Source organism: Strix aluco, chromosome 2 (genome assembly GCF_031877795.1).
Source record: "Strix aluco isolate bStrAlu1 chromosome 2, bStrAlu1.hap1, whole genome shotgun sequence".
Taxonomy (NCBI): domain Eukaryota; kingdom Metazoa; phylum Chordata; class Aves; order Strigiformes; family Strigidae; genus Strix; species Strix aluco.
Window position 1 is genome coordinate 50,505,838 of NC_133932.1, and position 21,161 is coordinate 50,526,998.

A 21,161-nucleotide genomic window follows, 5' to 3' on the forward strand; every position below is an offset into this window, starting at 1 on the left:
ACTTTGAAAGAGTTCTTCTCTATCTTTCTGGAAGTGAACTCCTTGAAGAAAGAAGTGTTGGGATTAAAGAGAGTTCACCATACCTATAATTTCTGACCTAAATAACTGCTGGAGGACACAAACATTTCACATTGTATTGATGGCAGAGAAGCCCTAAATACTGACTGAATGGGTGAGTAGAAAAATCCTTCTCCCAGCACTATTAAGAATAGTTTATGACAGACTAACAGGGCATTCCTGTGCAGAATAATCAGTTCTCATTTTCTAGATATTAACCTTGACACTGTAGCATTATGCCTATACTGCAGAAAACCCTAGGAGTTCAACAGCAGGAACTTTTTCAAAATGTTGGCCTTTCACAAGCTAGTGATGAGCCATTTGAATTTATGCTTATCAAGCAAAGCCCCCATCATTGTGTTCCTTTTTTTCAATCTGTATGTAAGAATAATGCATGCCACCTAGGAAACCTCATCCTTTAGACATTTGCTGCCTTGTTTTAGGAATAGAGCTGTGTTAGATGTTATTTATCTCAAACATAATAAAATGTATGCTTGAAATTTTATTAAAACTTTAAAAGTTTTAATAACCTTTAGAGCAACAGCTATAAACTAACCCAAGTTTTCTTTTTTTGAATGTTAGAAAACCATCTCCTGTAAACAGTGATACTGCTAAATTCTTTCCTTGCTCATTAGTGTTAACATGAGTATCCTATAGCCAGGCCAATGAAAGACTGCCAGGATTTACAGAAAGAGAGGGAGAAAGACACACACACAAAACCAGACAGGTAAAAGACTTTACAACCACTAAAAACAAGACAACAGAAGTCTGCAAAAATAAGAATAAAGTTGGTGGCAAAACTGGGTAAAAAACCAAAAACCTAACACCCCACCCCCCCCCCCCTTTCAGAGAAACAAAAATCTTATCCTTTTAATTTTCATCTGTGACACTGTAGCCATAGATGTTCTTGAACCACTTACTAATACAACACTGGTTGTCTCCTTTCTGATACCTCGCACTTCTATGACAAGTACATTTTGTGACTTGCTGAGTAGCCAAAAGAATTTTGTGACCTAGACCCTGTTTACACTTGTTAAGCCCAGGCTGTAGTTCTTCATGGCTCATACTGGCAGGAGCACTGAGAGGAAGACAAGCTGGGGAGATGTATTTGCTCTTCTCCACTTTGAGGAAGAAGACAACCCTTTACTTTACCTGCATGAATAGGCAGGTAAGAAGAAAGGGGGCCCCCTAGGGACTAGACTGACAACCAATAGGCAGTTTATGCTTTATGTCACACAAGGAAAATCATGCTCAAGCGTAACAGTGATCTGGACTTATAACGGGTTGATGAGCCTGGTGGTCCTGACCAGCTGCTGGAGGGTTACAGGACACAGGTAAAGAATTTCCCTTGTGTTACAGCCTGGAATACCTGGGCTTAACTATTTAAATACTAATGATATGAGCTTAATTTCTGAACAAATGATTTTGCTGAAGTCTGAGGATTCTATTGGGTAACTTCACACTTCACCAGTCCTTGCTAGTGCACAGCCCAGACATACAGATCGGTTTATCCTCCAGAACAGTTTGCTGGAAGATGCTGGGAATCAGCTGGGGATTGTACATCTTTGAAAAATGCATATTTTGGTTCATCTTTTGGCTCGGCAGGTGGTTAAAACAGTGAGCGCAATCAGAAGAAATGGTATTCAATCCACACAGAAAAACACAAATTATCCAGCTACCTGAAGGTAAAAGGTTTCCCTCAAACTGTTCCCATGTCAGACACTTTCAGAGGTGAAATTATAGTGTAACTGGTGAGAGTCTGAACGACTGTGGTATTTCACAGGATGGCAATACGGGTACACTTTCCCAGGGCACCCGGAGCTCCCAAGGAGACAGAAACTGTAATACAATCTAATACAAGTGGAAGCATCATCCTGTAGAATTGTCTCAAAACATACTAGGATGTCTCATATCTTTTCCATATGTGGGTCCTAGTGCCAAAGTCAACTCTCCAGCTTATTTCCACAAAACCAGAAAAACTGTGTAAATAGAGGGGAAAAAAAAAAAAAAAAAAAAAAAAGGAGAAATCAAAATTTAAAAATACGTCACTGTTGTTTTTTTTTAAAAAAAAAAAAATTATCACCACTTCATCAGTAAATCAGTAGCTCCATAAGAACTACTACATGGTAAAAGCATTCAAATGGTCTCTCCTGGTAGTAGATCAACACGAGAGCACCTTGTGCTGTAGGATTTCAGGTTTCATTTTATAAAGAATTAAAAGTCTTCAGGCCCTCCTGGTTGAAAAGAAAGCCTTCAGAACATGGCCTGCAGGTATGGTGCATCTACATGGCATTTTGCATTGCAATTTAGAGACAACTCAATCGTGCAGTTCAAGTTAATCTGTACACCTGCAAGTAAATCAGCTCATGTACCTCTCCAGTTCAATGGCAGCCATTCAGCAGACCATATGCAGGCACACTGAACAGAAAAACACATGGAACTCTATTCAAGTATTGCCGAATTGGACACCTTGGAGATCTGTGTTATCATTGATTTAATTCTCTTCCAAGGACTACAGCTTTTTCCTGCTGCAGTCCCTCATCATAGGCTGGCCAGGGAAGTGGGATTGATGAAACAGCAATAAAACTAGAAAGTTTTCAGGTCCAAACAGTTAAATACTTGACCCATGGGAATAGACTGACAGAGAAAGTTTAGAAGTTACATATTAAAGCTGGAATAGACTCAAAAATGTCCCACAAAAGACCTTGCATCAATCTTAACCCACAATGACAGACAAAATCCATGTTTCAATACATTTTGGAGTACTATTTCTCAAACATTTTGGATGCACCATCCTTCTTCAGGATCATTAGTCTTTATGGACCCTTTCCCAAATTGTCAGTTGGCCAGGGAACAGATAAACAACTGTCTTTACTTACAGCAACTGTTTCTCTAACACAGGGAAATAAGAAGTCCCTGTAGTACTGACTGATAGCACACAGACACTTAACGCCCCTCTCCTCCAGAAGCTGCTTTGTCCCTGGTTAGCTCTGCCCTGCTGTCCCTACCTTCCTCTTGCTACCAGGACCTATTGCTGCTTTTCCCATACCCAATCCTGAAGGAACTGAGAGAGTGCCCCCAGTGAGCCAGCATATTATTTTTGCTTTTTCTCTCTAAACACTGAATGCAATTAATATTTAACATATACTATCTAAAATTCTTTTTAATGTTTTTTTAAAACTCTTTGAACCTTTTATTAACTCCCTTGGAAGCTGCAATATATAGTTTGAGAAATATTGCTCCAGAAAAAGATAGACAATTTTTAAAAATATAAGCAAAACCAATACAAAATTTTAAGTGGTAGTATCTTTATACAGTATTTGCATCAGTAAACAGATTTTACTGCTTATATATTTTTCATATTGGATCAAAGTTATCACAATTTATTGAACAGAATGTTTCCAATAAAATAATATTTTCATAAGACCAACCATGACATGAAGTAATGAAATACTATAGCTAATTCATACTCTGTAGGAAAACCCAGTCATAATCCATTTTAACAGTGCTGCAAAGAATGCCCAGTTCCCATGTTTTTAAAAGACAACTAAGCAACTGAAGAACAAACAAGTTAGTATTTTATTCAAATTTAATGATTGAAAAGTATATGGTCATTAATTCTAATAATAAATGATGAAAACAGAATATAGCGTTGTCTTTAGATGAATGAGGCAATATAATCAAGTAAGGAAAAATACTAAATAAAAATAATAAAAACCAAGGAGTCTTGTTATTGTTGCTGTTGCTTCTTAGGAGGCTGAAAAGCTGAATATATCACAGTGGAGATATGATGTGTATCTAATCCAAAATAGTCTGTTTAAGAAACTACAGATATTGAGCTGTTGGTGATTTTATAACAGTACAATTTAATCACATACAAAACAGTACAGTGAACTATTTTATATTTACAAAAGGTGACATTTAAATAAGCTTGGTGAAGAGTGTGACAGAGTATTTAAGAGGGGTCAGAAGGCTTTTTTCCAAGTCAACACTGAAGATGTGGCTGGCAGCTGGACCTGCCCCCAACCTCACTGACATGTAAGAGCCTTTTCACTGATATCGGCAGGGTGTAGCTGAAGCACGGCAACATGTTGCTCTACTACTCCTTTTCTGTATTCTAGAGAAACTGGATGAAGAGTCTTCCACACTGTAGTTAAAGTCCAGTTTCTGCTGACTAATTAACAAAACATTTTCCAGAAGGCAAAGGAGGACTTTGCAGCTAGCTTATTGCTAGCATGATGATATTGACTTACATAAGATCTCATATGCTCTGAGAATCTTCTCTATCAAACCTTCCATCCTTGTTCAGACAGCACTTCAGGAAGCCTTCCTTTGAAACCTCCCCAAAATAACACAAAGTGGAAAGGAGAAATAAAACAGACAATCTAGAGTAGAGGATATTTATTTAAGTTTGGTTTTGAACCAGACAAAAATTTGGAGAGCTCAAAGATAAGTCATCTCTATGTCAAGTAAGAAAAATTAAAGGTTAAACCTAACTGGTTTGTTCACCACATTCAGTCAGAAATACAAACATTGCAATCTGAAATATCATTCCAGGCTTTTACACAATGGATCAGAGTATCAGAAAAAGTAACTGAAAGGCAAATTTAGTAAGATTTGTCTTGCAGGCATAACATCTTAATATTTATGGTACAATACCATATTAATGAATACCTTCAATTGCAAAGGCAACCACAAAATTCCCCAAGGCCACAGCTGCCTAATTCAAATGTTATAAAAGCAATAACGAAAAACACAGGCTGAAAAATCCCTTGACTTCACAAATTCAGACATGATTCCAGAATGCGTCAAGGGAGAACTTTGATTATCTGCAAGAAGTTGGATACTGGTGGATATTAAAACAGACAATCATCAAGTGACTGAAAACAAAAAAAAAAAAAACAAAACAACCCAGCACTTCCTTTAACCAGGACACAAGGGGAAAAAAAGGATGTTTTTCTTTCTGTACTGATTGACTGGAATTAATGCACTTGTAAATACAAACTCATTATGTAATGCTGCATAGTATAGCCATAGGCTAATTGTATTATTTTACTGTACATCAAGCCATTCAATATCAGTTTCAGGACTGCTACACAGGATGCATAATTCTTCTTTCTTTCTTTCCCCTAACATTTCATATTTATTCTAAGAATATCTGTGAAAAGAATGAATATACTGTATTTCTGCTAAAAGGAAAATAAAAAAACCCAAAGAATTAAGCAATAATTATGTACAGTGCATTTATCTCCTAATTCATGGCAAGACTGAACATTCTAAGAAGTATTTCTGCCAATTAGTAACCCGATAATATCTGAATGATCTAAAAGCGTTTTCCACACTCAGACACCATGAACGTTTGGCTGGCATATGGCTAATCTAGATCACTAACAGTGGACAGTAAGTTCTTAAAAATTTCATTTTCAGAATGCATAATTTCATTACCAGGGTGCCCTGTCACTCACACACCAAACTGCTTGATACACTGGTAGTACCTGCATACTGCCTGAACTGTAAGATTCATCTAGCACTTTCCCAGTTTACAGTCATACTTAGTATCTCTCCATTAAATCTAGGTTTTCATGTAGCTGGAAACGGCAAACATCATGTTCTTACATACAATTATTGACTAAACAAGCAGAATGCAATTTACCAATAATACCTCAGCATTATTCCCTTTCAGCTAAAATTAAGTTTTGAAGGCTCTCAATTAAAACATTCCAATGTAAATCTCAGTCTAAATGAGTCTCTTAATTTAATTCACTGAAACATTTACCTTCTACATTTGCTGCAACAGCTGTTAAACATATTCATTAGTGGTGTGCATACAAAAACTCAGTCTCTGCTCTTCTGTCAGCCTCCTCACATTAGGGCAAACTTCCACCTTCCCACCTGACTCACTGCAATTTGATTAGGATGTGACAACACATTTTTCCTCTGTTCACTCCATTTGTAGAACCAAAAAACCCACAGCAGCCAGTTTGCAGATACTAATTCCCATTTTATCAGAATTTCATCCCCACAGCTTATTCTAAAGTCTTTTGAGTATTTTGCTCATATTTTGTACTTTAACAGAATTATTACTGAGTCATAATTTCCTTATAGCTTGTCTGTTGAATAATACATATGGTTCCATTAACTTAGCTCTGGAATAACAGCACAGATATAACATTCGCAATTATTTCATGACATCCTGATATAGGAAAACAAGTTACCATAATTTCCTCTACTTCCAAAGGTGATGGAAGTACTGGTTTTCCTTTTTTTGGTATTTGCTATAACTTTCCCCAACTCCTCTCACACTATCTTCCAAGCTGCTACTAAAGAACAGCACCCCTTACATGAATCAGGAACATAAGAAATTTCAGAACAGCCATAGGGCAAATTGCAATTACAAAATTTAGTTTTTCTGACGATATTTTTTTCAGAAATTTTTGAAGTAAATTCTGTTAAATAAACACAATTTCTTCATATTTTAATAGCTATGAAATTACACTGCACTCTGACTGCTTCTTCTGCTTGTTATTAATCAAACATACAGTACTGATTTCACACTTAGGCTACATTTAAACTTTAACATCTATTGACTTTAACATCTGTTCACCTCTGATCTGCATAAATTAACAACGGAAATCTCCACATTATGCAGCTTCTGAAGTTTGTCATCACTTCACCCTGGAGCTTTTTCGACACTCAGGTTACTTAAGAAAACTGTTGTTTCTCACACTAAAATTACAACAGACACACATACGCACACTGCACATATAAGTGTTGAATGAGGTTCTGGCCTTTTCCTGGTGTCATGTTTGTTAAAATCAGAACAATATCATCATGATACCCGAATTGTATCTCTAGTGTATAACAGTATCCCTATCTGTACTTATCTTAGCCTTAAAAATATTCATACTTTCTATGCTATCAGCAAAAAAACCCACACCAAAACCAATACTCCTATTATGTCCTCCCAAACCTGTAGGATTATAGAAAACCTGTATCTAGGGTCCATCTTATTTTTAATAATGTAGATAATCTACACCTGAGCTAGCTGTCCAGACTCCCTTTATCATCAAATGGAGAGAAAGAGGCATGCGTAAGGTCCAATTCACCTCATCCCAAGATAGATCAATCTAAATAAAATAGGCCAACATGAATGAACCGGTAGCTGTTATGTATGTCCACTGGCCAAAGGGAGTAAAAATGAGAAACCTGAATGATATGTAGATATGTACACAGCAGGTATCTAAAGGTAGAACAGTTGAGTAACACCCTAGTACCTCTATTGAACTAAGGATGCTGTGATGCAAATCAGAGTCAAATAAAACACACTAAAAGATGACTGGATTTTTGGTTCTGGAAGTGAGTGTGGAGTTTCAAGCAGGCCCACAACTTTAGCTCATAACTGCACTGTAAAAGGACCACAGGAATTCTCACTTTCCTACTGGACTTAAGTTTAAATGGTAGAAATTGGTTTCTGTCCAACTTCTTCCCACCCTTCTGAAGTAGCCTGTTTTGACTTAATTGCTTATTTACTATTGTCTGTATCAATTGCCCATGTCCGAAACTTCTGTTGTGGGGTCTTCACTGTAATTATTCTAGTGGCAAATGACAGAGTGAAGCAAAAAGGAATATTTAGGAGAATGACCCAGTTCACCCAAAGAAATACCAAACTCACCCAAAGAAGATTTAGACTGAAAGCATTTGACCCCATTTAAAGCAATGATGTGCATTTTTCATTTGTATTTATATTCTTACTAAAACTATGATAAAAGTGCAGCTTTCGAGTATGGACATTCATGCACTCATGCATACAGATTTGCAATTTTATGTTCAGACACTGATAAGATATTTTTGGTTGAAAGTTTTTTGTCCCATGTCTAGTCAGTTCTTTATATATGAAAGACCAAGACATCTCAATCATTTAAAAACTTACTCGGTTTCAAAGACAATGATGTATTTAACCATTATAAAATATTTTTTTGTATATATACATATCTGAAAAGTTCTTCATGGCATTAGTTCTTTTTATGAATCTCTTAATATTTTAATTGCAATGACCACAGCTACTGGCAGTGGCATTTCCATATCTCATTTTCCTTATGCCTGAACTCTGCACAAGTCTTTTCTCTCTCAAATGTTCTTAATTTTAAATTAGGCTTTTTATTGTGATAATAAAAATGTCCCGAAGAATGCATTCTTTATGCAAAGAAAATAAATTTCTAAACATTATTCTATCTGAACTGAACGAAAACAGGGATTATTCGTCAGTTCCATCTGTTGGTTACATGCTTTCATCAGTCTGGACATAACTTTTATTTCCTAGAGTAATCCATCACAGTGACATTTTATCCTAGAGTGAAACACGAAAGCTTTAATGAAACCACTCCATGGTCTTCAGCACATTGCAGGCTTACTAAAATTAAAGGCCCAGCCAGACATCTTGTGCTACACCTCCTTATGTGCAAGGGTTCAATGTCAAGGACAACTTTGACATGAATATGACTTTATTTACATGAGGAAATTTTGATGGTCAAGCAGTTTACTGAATAAAATCACCTTATAAATTTTCCTGTAACTCCATGATTGATCAAACCGAGAACTCAAGATCTTTTCCTCCTTTCTTTGAGGTTATACTGCACTGAGAGCTTAACAAGAAGTCAAATTAAAATTTCTCAGTTTCTGAAGTATGTTTATTTCCCCTTAGCTAGAAAAGTTATCTGGGGCTACTTTTCTGCATTGCAAAACACTGGGATGATTGATTACTTCTTAACTTCGAAAAGTTCTACTAACAGGTTTAATTTCAATTGAGCCTATGAGAACAAACTGCAGAGAAATCATTTCAGAAACAATTTTTCAAAGTATACAAGAGTAAATCCATATGCTGCTGAGATGAAGCACAATAAAGCATCATTGAGATAATCTATAGTTAAAATGATGGTGTATGACTTATGATTAAGCTTCATTACCTGCAGAGCAAGGGGCTTCCATCTCATATTTTTCAGTAAAGCTGGTGCTGAGGTAAGCATGCTCTGAGGTCGCTTTTTCAAAGTTAAGATAACACCACTCGGATCCTCTCGTAGTGCATTCACCAAATTTTTCAACTGCCACCCCACCTGGTAACCAGTAAAATCATTACAATAAAATTGAGGTACAGTATTCAATATGTAATGTTCCCTTTTTAAATAAGATCAGTAAAATAACACAATAGGAGGGTATATATATATTAAAGGATATTAACTCTAGAAATGTCAAAAATAAATTACTGCATAAAAATCACGTAAACTAAAATAATTATTATAATGCATTAAGATGGATATGCATCATTTCAGGTTTTAGAATTAATAAACTACTGTTACTCCACTGTAAAAGCACAATTAGATCTCAAAGTGTTTTCAAAATTAGCTCTGGTACATAGACTTTAGAGACCGAAAAGTTAAAGAGCCCTGGCTTCCACATTGACAGTTTAATTCAAAACTGAGCATTTTGTACTCCATGGTTACTATTTAAAGTCCACTAACCACATGTAGCCATACTACTTCTACTCCTAGCAGCTTATGCAACCACAAACCAGTTCAGGAAATCTTCTACTCTTCACACTGCTATAAAAATAAAATCAGAATCACAAGGCGTTTTTTTTAAATAGTACTTCCTTCGTGATGATTTGAGAAACAAATACAGTAAATTAATGACAGAAATGTAGTCTAGCCATGACTTGACTATTAGCCCAAAGTAAAATTTTCCTAATTGAATTACAGCATCTTGAAATATTCTAAAATTAAGAACTTGACTAACATGGAAAGCAATGTGTCTTTATAAACACAGGATAGATTTTCTGAATCATTCACTTCACATTTTTGAAAAAAAGTACTTAAAATATTAAAACAGTACAACTCATGATAACAGTTTTCAGTCTAAATAATGCCTGATTTTAGGTATCTATCCTGAAACGCTTTCAGATATTCAATCCCTGTATTTTCAAGTCTGGCACCTAGAGTCGCAACACACAGAATCATACATCCCTTAAAAATCTTGGCCTGTAAACTTATCAAGTGACTATTTCTGTAAACTTTACAGCTTTTCTACCTTTTTCTCTATCTCTCTCCCTAAACAATCAAGTACATTTTCCTGTAGAACTTGTACAAGAATATTGTTAAGAAGAAAATTATCCAATTGAGAAGTGAAATTCTTACTGAAAAAGCATCTAGAACTCTGAAGTGATAAGGTAATATCATCGTAAAAGGGTTACTTTATATCATGTCAATACATTTGACAAAAATCAAGAAGGCAATGTGAACAAAGAGAACGCAGATGTTCCTTATCATTGGTATACTGCAATATGACACAAATATCTATATATAACACCCGTGTTTAAGCAAGGTAATCACACATAGGTTATTGCTACCTTTTTTACCTTATTCCCTGTTACCCCAAAACTCACTTTGTTTGCTTAATATCACTTATTTTAAGAGCTGATACTCCCGTATGAGCATGTCACTTAAGCCAACACTAATGCCTACCAACAACCCTGAATCACAGAAATGGTTCAAACCTCACCACTCTTCCTCAGCTACTGTGAACCTACATGTCCTGTTTTCACCACAGCAAAGTTCATTATATCCGGGATGCATTTCTACAGTAATATTATTATAAACAAAGAAACAGGGTACTGACAACATGCAACTTTGGAATACTTTCCAGCTTCAAAGGAAAACTTCCAAGCATGCTGGAATTCTTATTTTCAGTCCAATGTACTAGGCATACAGCTATTATACTTTGACTAAAATGAAACATGAACGTAACAAACTTCAGTTCAATTCCCACATCCTGGTGAAGTCTCTATTCAGTTTCGACAGTATCTAAACCAAGTCTCTGTAAGTCCAAGTTTTGTGTCTTAATATTATAATTTTATAAAAAAATACCTCTCTATTTATATTACTGTTTTCCTACTCTGAGAGACTTCCACCATTGCTTAGAAACAATATATTCCCCATAGTTCCATAATGTCACTGCGGGTATATGCAAGGTTTCATTTGCTACCCAAAAGAAGGAATTAAAGGCCTACAGTTCATGTAAGGTCCCTCTGTACGTAAGCTACTGTACACTTTTAATTCCCTAATGTAACAACTGAAGACAGATTTCCAGAGAGGAATCCTTCTGCTGAATAAAGCAGCACAGGGAGCCTTGAGAAGAACATGATGCAGCCCCAGTTACGGAGTCAGGATATAAAATTCTTGCCATTTAAGTTGGTAGGATGCTGCATGCAAAAGCTGTGCTTTAAAGCCATCTGTTTCTCACTGAAATAGTCAGAGGAATATAAATAAAATTGGGGTTTTTGGTTATGCTAGCAGTTTTAAAATTATTTTAAATGCACTTTCATACTTTGTAGAGATAAACGTGTATTTCAACTATGCCTTACACTGCAATAAATGGGAGATTATCTAGTCTCTTCATGAGAATTAGAGGGATTAGAAAAAAAAAATCACTTCAAAGCACTAAATCTGATGTATTTCATTTAGAAGCTCATGAATATAAACAATTTAGAAGCTCATGAATATAAACAATTTAACTTATTTTTTCACAGGAAAATTCTGAGTTTACTACAAATTTAAATTAAGATCATCCTCTTTTACTTAGTTCCCTGACAGAAGTTTTCTGGCTGGTTCAGACAGTCCTTGGTTGCTTCTCATGTTTTGAACAGAAATGACTAAATTGGCCTAAGAGGAACAAGCCACATAAGACGCTGTCAACAATACATTGAAGGAAATTGATGTCCATGTAGGAGGCATGCTTTTCAGTTGTCACATAGTTTAGATCCCATCAAAATTCATATTGACACAAACTAAACAGAAGCAATCTTATTTGAGGAGGTCAGGTTGGAAAGAGGAAAAGGCAGTGAATATATCTGGAACCGAAAACAGTTTTCTATAAAGTCACTTTAGTGATATGTAATGTACACTTTCTTTTAAGTACGATTTGAACTTATTCTCTCTAATCTCTCCTCAGGATCTTGTCCTTTCCCATTACCACCACCACCACAGTTATCAATTCTCAACTTCTAATCATCAAGTTTTTGGGCAGAGCTTTCAAAGTCCCTACCATATCCTTTATCCTGTTCATGTACTGCAAAAATGGACAGTAATAAGAAAGTTTCATTACTGGTTTGAAAATTCAATAGGTAAGAGGACTATATTAGCAGATAACTTTACTTACATTAAAACCTGAGCAAATAATTTTTAAAACAACGCACTATGCTGACCAGGTACCCGTTTTTAAGGGCCAAACAAGTTACTGTTGCTTGCTTTAAAATAAATTTACATTGTTAAACCAAGTGCCATCAACCAGCGGTAGTCAGGAGAGGTCTCTTTAGTGGCACCCTAAGCCCAGTGTTGGGTTTTGCTGTGCAGTGCCTTAATCACTCCCAGCTGCCAGTGCAGCCCATGGTCGAGCGCAGGGAGGGCCGAGGGCAGCTGAGGGCAGCCTGCAGGTCTGGTGCCATGCACAGGCACAACACAGCCTGTCCCTGGGTAATGCTCGGAGCCCCGGAGTGGAGGAAGCGTGCCTGCTGCACGGGTGCAGGTCTGGGTGCCCGAGGGAGCACAGGGTACCTTGTGGAAAGGTGGAGCTTGGAGCAGGACCCACCACAGGGTTTTTCTGGTGAGGAGAGAGGAGGAGGACTATGGACTCAAAGAGCAGCAAGGGAAGGTGAGCATGGCACAAAAAGATAGGGGAACTAGGGGAAGAAGTAGAGGAGAGCCAGGGATCACCGCAGGGGTGCCCTGAGGGGTTGTGCTGAGCTGGTTCAGCCAAGATTACAGCACCTTTGCTGGAGGAGACTACTGCCAAAGTAAAGGAGAGATAGAAAGGGTAGTCAACGTCCATGTCACCTAAGGACCGATACACCAAGGCCAGATGAACAGTGCTGCTGGGGGTGATGCAAGAAGGGACATTACCCTCCCAAAGGGGAGGGCAACGCTCTGTGCCAGAAGAAGTGAGCCTGCAGGCAGGGTGCCTGCAACAGCAGCATCAGGCCACCTCCAAATTTCTCATCTCATCCCGCCACTGCATGCCCAGAGGTTGTGGCCAGGCTGAGAAGCCTCACCAGAGTGCTCCAGAGACACTTGGGGCTACCCAGCTTGCTTTGGCAGGGCAAGATGGGCATGTGAGAGCCCTGTGCAGCTGCACCCAGCTCTGACACATCCTCTTCATCTGCCATGCCTCTCCCCCTCACCTCCCACTGGCTTCTCCTCTGCCTGGAATATCCCAGCAACCATTATCCCAAAGAGAAGAAAGCTTTAGCAGGGTATGCTGTTAGAGGTCTGCTCCCCTAACCACCACCTGGGAAAAGAAGATACCCCTGAGCAAGATGAGACATATTTTAAAAGACCCCAATGCTTCTTTGGCTTGCAGCAAGCACATCTGGATGACAATATTACGATGGTTTGAAACAGAACTTTTATTTTGAATTCCTATTCTAAATTGCCAAGAACTTTAACATTTTAAAGTATTAAAAAGTTGCTCTTAAAGTAATGACATTTTTTTCCCAGATGAGTCTATTGCCTCCTTTATGACAAGCTTGGAAAATTGGTATTAACCTTCCCTTTTTCTGAAAGCAAGCATGACCATTCATTGAATCTTTTTTTTTTTTTCTGTTGTGTTTGGGGGTTTTTTGTTGGCTTTTTTTTGTTGTTGTGTTTTTGGGTTTTTTTACACGGCCACACCCATGACAGTATTCCCAAACTCCTGTGCTCATTCATGATTTCTGAGTACTGCTGAGCCAGAAAAGATTTCTGAGTACTATGAGCCAGAAAGGAGCTCTGTAAAATATTAACATGCAGGCAGCTCAAATACAATTGGATGGACTTAAACCAAGTATTTTTAGGATGCTACAAGATCCAGGACTAAACAACCTACAGTCTGAAAAATCTATCACATGTATCCCAAAGAAACCATAGAACAGCTGCATCATTTAAAAGCAGTGTGTGAATCTAATACACACTGAAACTACATCATCTAGAGGGTAGAATTATAGTCAAATGATAAATAGAACAGAGTCCATATTTTTACAGGCGTATTCCTGTTCAAAGGGTCACCAGAGTCCCATGAAAGTTAATGACAGCTTTCTGCTTCCGTGAAAAGTGGTTTTTCTTCCCCAGTTACAGTAATTCTTTCCTGACTTGCAGATTTGTAAAAGGGAAAAGTAGTAATATCTTTACACTTTTGAAGGAAAAGTAGTATCTTCCTGCTAAATATAACCTGCAAAGACATGTGTTATTTTCTAGCTAAGAAAATACACAAAATCCACTTGTGTTTAATTTTAAAAAGTTACTGGAATGGGCAGATAATAAAAATTCTTTCAATGTTGCCTGTTATAAGTGGCATGCAGCCAGAGCTCTTTGACTTATCAACCATTTCAAGCTTTTACTCATTTTTCAGCTAAAAAAATAGAATTTCTAGGAGGAAAGTGTATTTAACTTAAGAAATGGGTATTTTTTTAAGAATTTCCATATCTATCACCCATCTTGTATTTTATAAATAAAAATTAGTGCATAAGAACAAAAACCCAACACTGCACTTCATATCACTTTCTATGAAACCTAGCGTGTTGTTAAGCAAGTCAGAATACGACAAGAAACTATCTGGGGTCCTGCTGTGAAATTAACAGATTGATTTCCATGAACCCTGGCCAGAAATGAGGATGGTCAGCTGGCAGCCCTCTGAAACAAATATGTTAATGGCAAGCATCTCCTTCCCTTTCCCCAGCTGCAGATGCCTGAAAAGGCTAAAAAATAATGAAAGGCCATAGGTCTTCCGCCTCCAGAAAACATTACTGGGTGAGGAACCACAGAAGGATGTTTACAACATGGACTGCCACAGAGATGAAAGCTGTATCTGTATGCAGTAGAAGAAGCAGTGTCAGGAGAGTAGCAGATGCCTTTCAGGGATTTATCCAGCTTCTTTAGCTAGCATGGTAATGAACATCCACGCTCACATAACAGTTTTCTCCCAAAGAAGAGAGGTTAATAATATTGTGATTGCATATGCTACAATTCTAATTAAAGAGTATCCTGGCTATATTATTTAAATAAATGCAATTTTAATCCAATGTTAAAGTCAGTTCTGTGCATCCTTAGATTGTCACTCCAAAGGGTCTTTTCCAACCTGAATGATTCTATGATTCTATGATTTATCACACCACCCTGTATTGTTGTCCAAAGTCACAACAAGTCTTTATGGAAAGTACATTGAAGAAAATCACATATTTTACTTGAGAAAATCCTGATGCTTCACTAAAACTTCTGCTTACTACCACCAAACTATGAAATAAGTAATTTTTATATTCATTTTTGGCTACATAAACTAAAGCTCTCAATTAAGAGACTTTCCCAAGAATTGAGAGTTGAATACAGAAGTTACTGCTCTCATTAAGCTGCTCTAATCACATTTCCCTGTCAGAAAACATATCTGACCCAGAGCATAACTTCTGACTGATTTCATTACCTTGTTCCTTTTAGGTACTTGCACAGCTCAGTTCCACCATAATTCAACAAACTTCACAAATGTTAGTAACGTGACTACAGAGCACCTCAGTAATGGAGACAAGCATCTGTTTTATCCATGGGGCAACCAAAACTTGAATTATCCAGGGACACAGAATCAGTTCTGTGTTGAAGCTTGGACGCTGTTTAATAACAATGCTTACCTTTCACTTTTGTCTGATACAATCAACTTTCAGTTCAGAGCTATCTCACTGTTTTGCTTTTGAGTCATTGCTAGCAACATCCTAGAACAAATAAATGAGTATATTTGTTGGGAACAGCAAAGACCCCAACTTTATGGGTTTGATTATATCCTGTTTTACAGATTTAAGTTCAGTGACTAGGTACAATTTTTGAGGAAAAAGGGTCTCATTCCCCTATTTTGGGGTATGGCTCTAAAAATGGGGTTGATTTCAGATTGCTCAGTTTTGGTGTACCTCTGAAATTTTAAGCATTCTCCCTCACTTGGGTACCTGCTCTTCCCCACAGTGACTGTCTGCCTCCAGTGCGATGACTGTAAGGCATCTCTCTCTTCAACCAGGAGTACAGATAACCAGAAGAGACAGGTACTGTCAATTTGGAGGGTATGCATCCAGCCTTCCATCCACTTGCGGAATGTGGGTCTCAGCATTATTTGGCCTCAGCTGGACTAAACTCAGTCTTTCAAACCCTAGAGGGGTGTCTCAAGCACCAAGATGTGTATGATTTCTCTGAAGGCAAAGCACTGTGCTGATGGGAATACATGAATACAAAGTCCAGTCATACAACAGGCCAAGAAACCATCAGGTCCCTGTGTTTGGAGCAGGGGAACAAGGGTTCTGGTCCCAATTCCCAGTGACCACTTTTTTGTGTAATACAAATGCAATACAAACTACACACATACTACAGGGAACAGAGTCTGAAAGCCACGTTGTGATGAGCAGGCCCTACTTCCTCTTCAGCAAGGGCACAGACATTTAAACTATTAAGAATAAAGGTGCTGCCACCAGAGTCCTCACTTGTCCTCATTTTCAGGAGCTTCCAGGGAATGTATGGAGAGCCCAGGTGCCTACCTGCATTTCAGTGGAGCTCCCAGCAAGGGACAGACCTCCACTGCCTGAGAAGAGACATTTCAGCATCCCTGGGTGGCCACAGGTGAGCGCTAAAGAAACTTAAGTGCTGATAAATGTCTAAACAGGCTCAGAGAGGTGGTGGTACAAGCTGAAGGCTCAGGCAGGATTTAGGCAACTAGATCGCATCCCAGTTTCTCACAGACTAAGCTGCAGTATGGATGTGGGTGGCCTCAGCCTTCCTTGTGGGAAGAGAATAGCCAAATTCTCCCTATTTCACACAGCATAAGGAACGTGCTCCTTGGGAGTGACCCTGCAGTATTAACCCACTACAGCCACGTTGGCCTTACAGTAATTCATTTGTGGTGCTGTGTGTTTCATCTCACAATGGGAATTTGAGGCGTGTGTGTGTGCATTGCATATTGTCATATTTAAATTCCAAAAATGGTTGTCCTGGAATTAAAATAATAAATATATATAAAAACATATAGGCATACACACATATGTAAATGATTTTGTTTCAGATTAAATTTACATTATCACAACTTAATATTTTAGAATGATTCCAGTGAAACAGTAATTTCAGCACTTTGACACCCCTCTCTTTTCAACGTATAAATAAACTGAGATCCCCAGCTACACTGCAGCTAAATAGTGCTGCTATCCTTGAAACAGATGTTTCTTGAGACTGAATTCATATAGTGAAAATAAATTAATATGTGTACAAATAAGTTGTAAAAAAAATCCTTACAGGTCACTAATAACCAAGCAAACTGGGAAAAAAAAACCAACCAAACAAAAGCCAAAACCAAAAAGCCTTTAACTGAGTTGAACACTTACATAGCATCACTTAGCAAAGCAAGGACAGGGATAGAGAGTTAAATGAAATTGTCATAATAAAGCAATAATTATTTAGCCATAAGAGTTCTTATTTTGTTCATTCCATTTTACTGCTATTAAAATAATCAGCCATAGACAATGTACAGTGTTCAAGCCACTGAGGTGTTCTTAGCCAGTACTACTGAGGGGTTTTTTAATAAAAATTTACATATTCAAAGTACATCTACTCAAATCAGGCATAGAATTTCCCCACTTTAATTTTTCCTCCCTCATGACACAGCATTAGCTTGCTTTCCTTACTGTTTTGATCTACTTTTACAACAACTATCACCGCCTTACACTTCCTCACAATTACCTCCTAACTTCATCAGCATAAGACAATGCATTATGCAACAGAAGATCAGGCTGGAACCTGAAGATCAGCTGTGTAATTTACACAGCTGCTACCTGCACAAAGCACAGAAGTATTCAAAACTACTGAATCTTAACTTGTATGTGGTCCAGGCTGTGTACAACTGTAGTATCAGCCAATTACTTTGCACAACTTTGAAGACATATCTCCTTACCTTTCATCTCCTTCTCTACAGTGTACTTCAATTTTCAGCAATTTCCATAAAAAGGAATATTTTTAGCAGCAGAACAATACTTGTCTTCCTTTCCAAATACACATACCTGAACCTGCACTAGCAGTAAGTCTTTTAACCTGTTCTTAAAAGACAAAAGAGTAATATAATCTGTATTCTGTTCTATAGGCACCAAACTAGTTAACAATAGAAATAGACTTCCAATTCTATTTATTATCTGCTACAGGGGCATAAAACATATGCTCTAATCATATATTTCACACATCAGAGACTAAGAAATTCAGAAGAATTATTTTAACTGCAGAATTTATAGTATTCTCATTATCAAGAACATATTGTTAACATTTTTAAATTGCAATTTAAATTGTCTCCAAATACAAATTATACCAAGATTAGTAGTCAGTAGCAACTACTATGAAAGTACGAAAATAATTTCTATCAGGAATATGTGCAAAAAGTTTTTGGCAGCACACTGTCTTTCAATATTTCTGTTGGAAATATTAACACCATTTACAGCACCTCTTAAAGGACTTTTTTTTTTTCTATAGGAAAAACACTACCACATGGGAAAAAAAAGCAAAATATAAAACAACTGTACAAAATAAATAAAATGAAAATGCATCATCTCCCAGTACGTTCTGTGCAGATAGATGTATTTAACAATTAGATCACATGAATACTTCACAGAATACTGCAGCAGTTTTTAGCAGATACACCTTCAGGAGTATGGTCATAAGTATAGCTTGTATAAAAATACTTGATTTGGCTACAGACTCAGTAACTTGGCTATCACCAGCAATGAAACTATGAAGGCCCACCAATGACATCCACAGAAAAAGTCAACAGATACTGCAGCAGAATTCTTACTACTGCTTCTAAAAGAGACATTGGTGCCTTCAAAGTCAGGCCAGGTGTGTGTTCCCACACTGTAGCCAGTGCTTCACAGAGCAGTTTATGTCACCAATTACAAACGAACTCTTTTTTCCCCAAATAAAAATAATGGAAGAACTCAGTAGTCTGCTGAATGGTTATTCACATATGCTCATCTGATCACATGAGTAAACTACCAGGGCTCAATGATAATAGAGCTGACCATTCTGTTTGGGGTACAGCCAGGACCAAAAAAAAAAAAAAAATAAATAAATAAATAAATAAATAAATAAAAATCTATGTTTGAGTGAGCTGTAGGACATAGCAAATGGCAACAGGTGACCAAGACCACAATCACCTGGCAGGGAATACTTCTAGAAATACAGTGTATGGCCACTGAACCCATGTCCCAGTCATATGAGAGGATGCAAATCTCCTGTTGTGTCAGATTCTTCTATTACTTCCTGAAAGGACTCCTATACTAATCTGAACCTCTCAGTGCTTGACTGTTACACAGCTCCATCCATAGCATACCAGTCCCACAGATGAGGCTTAACGTGCCCAGCATGCATTCTTCAAGTACTGTAGTGCACCGTAACTGCAGCAGAGGGTCAGGATCAGGTGCTCTGGAGCACAGATCAAAGAGCGTGCTGAAAGTGGGATGTCAGTGCCCAGGTCACAGGACCAAATCTGCCACTCACGAAGCCTGAGACAGTAAGGAGCAGTTTCCACAACCACTTGTGACTTATGAGTGACCCTCCCAAGTGTTCCATTTCCACTTTGGGGCAATGTCAACCAGGTTTAATGCCATCAGCTAAACCAAGCAGGTTGACTTCAAATTAAAGTAGAACACTCACACAGTTAAGCTCTGTTATCATCTAGGAGACAGCTTCTGAAAGGCAGCATAGTGTGGCTTTCTGCTGCAACTGAAATAATTCCACTGGCTGGAGACACAGGTGTGTAGTTAAATGTGAAAATTTCATGTGGTATGAACAAAGGGGAATTGCTTAAAGTTTAGCAGAAACATGAAGCTGCATGGGCTGGTCAAGCTTATGCTGCTCTAACACAGATGCAACAATGATTCGTTAGTTGATTTGTCCTGCCAGTTGGAAGTGCAAGTGGTTGCCCACACTGCCACACTGACAGCATGCTATTTACATAAAAATAAGCCTGTGCTCATCAAAGTGGTGTGTTTCACACATCAACTCTAAACAAGACCCAGAGATCAATGGAAAACAGATTTCACGGACAACAGCATCCAGCTTCTTGCTGCAGAAATGACAGGAGAGTCCTTGCCCATTCAAACTCCAAATTCAAGTGGAGCAGTTCTCAAAGCAGAGATACTTTAACCATGGAGCTGCTGCCGGTGACCTCTATTAATTTTATTTTCCCAAATACTTACTCAATTTGAAAAATATTTGTGGAAAATTAAAATGAAATCTATCTATGTACACACACGTGCACTTTCTTAACTCGTTAAAAGACTAACTCCTACCTCCTCTTCAGAGTATACCTCAGAATCCTTTCTCCTTGGAGAATATTCCTTGGAAAGCACAACATAATTCAACTGCATTTGTCAAATTTGTCAAGTTGTTTCGCTTTTTCATTTATACTCATGTAAAAACATTTGCACTCACCATGGGGAAACAAAAGATAATCTTCCCTCACACATTTCTTTTCTGCAATATCACACTTCCCTGATGTAAGGGATATGAAATAATATATTTCTGCGTGTATTTTCACATCTGTGTAGATAAGAGATCATAAATAACACCATATAATCTCAATACAAATTCCATGTTAAAGGGAATTGCAAATTCACAAGAAGATTTTTCCTTTCCAGAGGATCATGACAATTTAGTTCCTTTATCAGTATTACACAATACTTCCAGAGACTGTAAAGAAAGAATAAAGAATTAAACTGAAATTTTTAGAGGGTATTTGGAGAACAGACTACATTTGCCAAAATCAAGGTATGGTCCTCATATCCTGAGAAACTACAGAGAGTTCAGGACAGAGACCTGCAGAGAACTAGGTTATTTCCATAAAGACTTCCATTAACATCTCTGAATAGACTAAAAAGCTTTTAGATGTAAATCCCACCTACCTTCAAAATTAAGTATTCATGTTAACATGTACCAAACCACTATAAACAGAGAAAATCCAAGGATTTTGAAAGGATTAAAATAATGATTTGGAAGCTATTACTTTATCTCCTCTTCCACAAA

The 21,161-nt window shown here is 37.5% G+C and overlaps 1 protein-coding gene across 6 annotated transcripts in view; it reads right to left on the reverse strand.

Annotated features, from left to right (window-relative positions):
- Positions 1 to 21,161, reverse strand: part of CNKSR2 (connector enhancer of kinase suppressor of Ras 2) — a 218,505-nt gene that overhangs the window by 95,138 nt on the left and 102,206 nt on the right. For 3 of the 6 annotated variants that reach the window (XM_074814669.1, XM_074814668.1, XM_074814673.1), the window contains exon 9: positions 9,021 to 9,167. The exons of the other annotated variants lie outside the window; for them this stretch is intronic. In XM_074814669.1, coding sequence (XP_074670770.1) covers positions 9,021 to 9,167 — 147 coding nt within the window. The remainder of the gene's footprint in view (positions 1 to 9,020; positions 9,168 to 21,161) is intronic. 6 annotated transcript variants of the gene reach the window in all.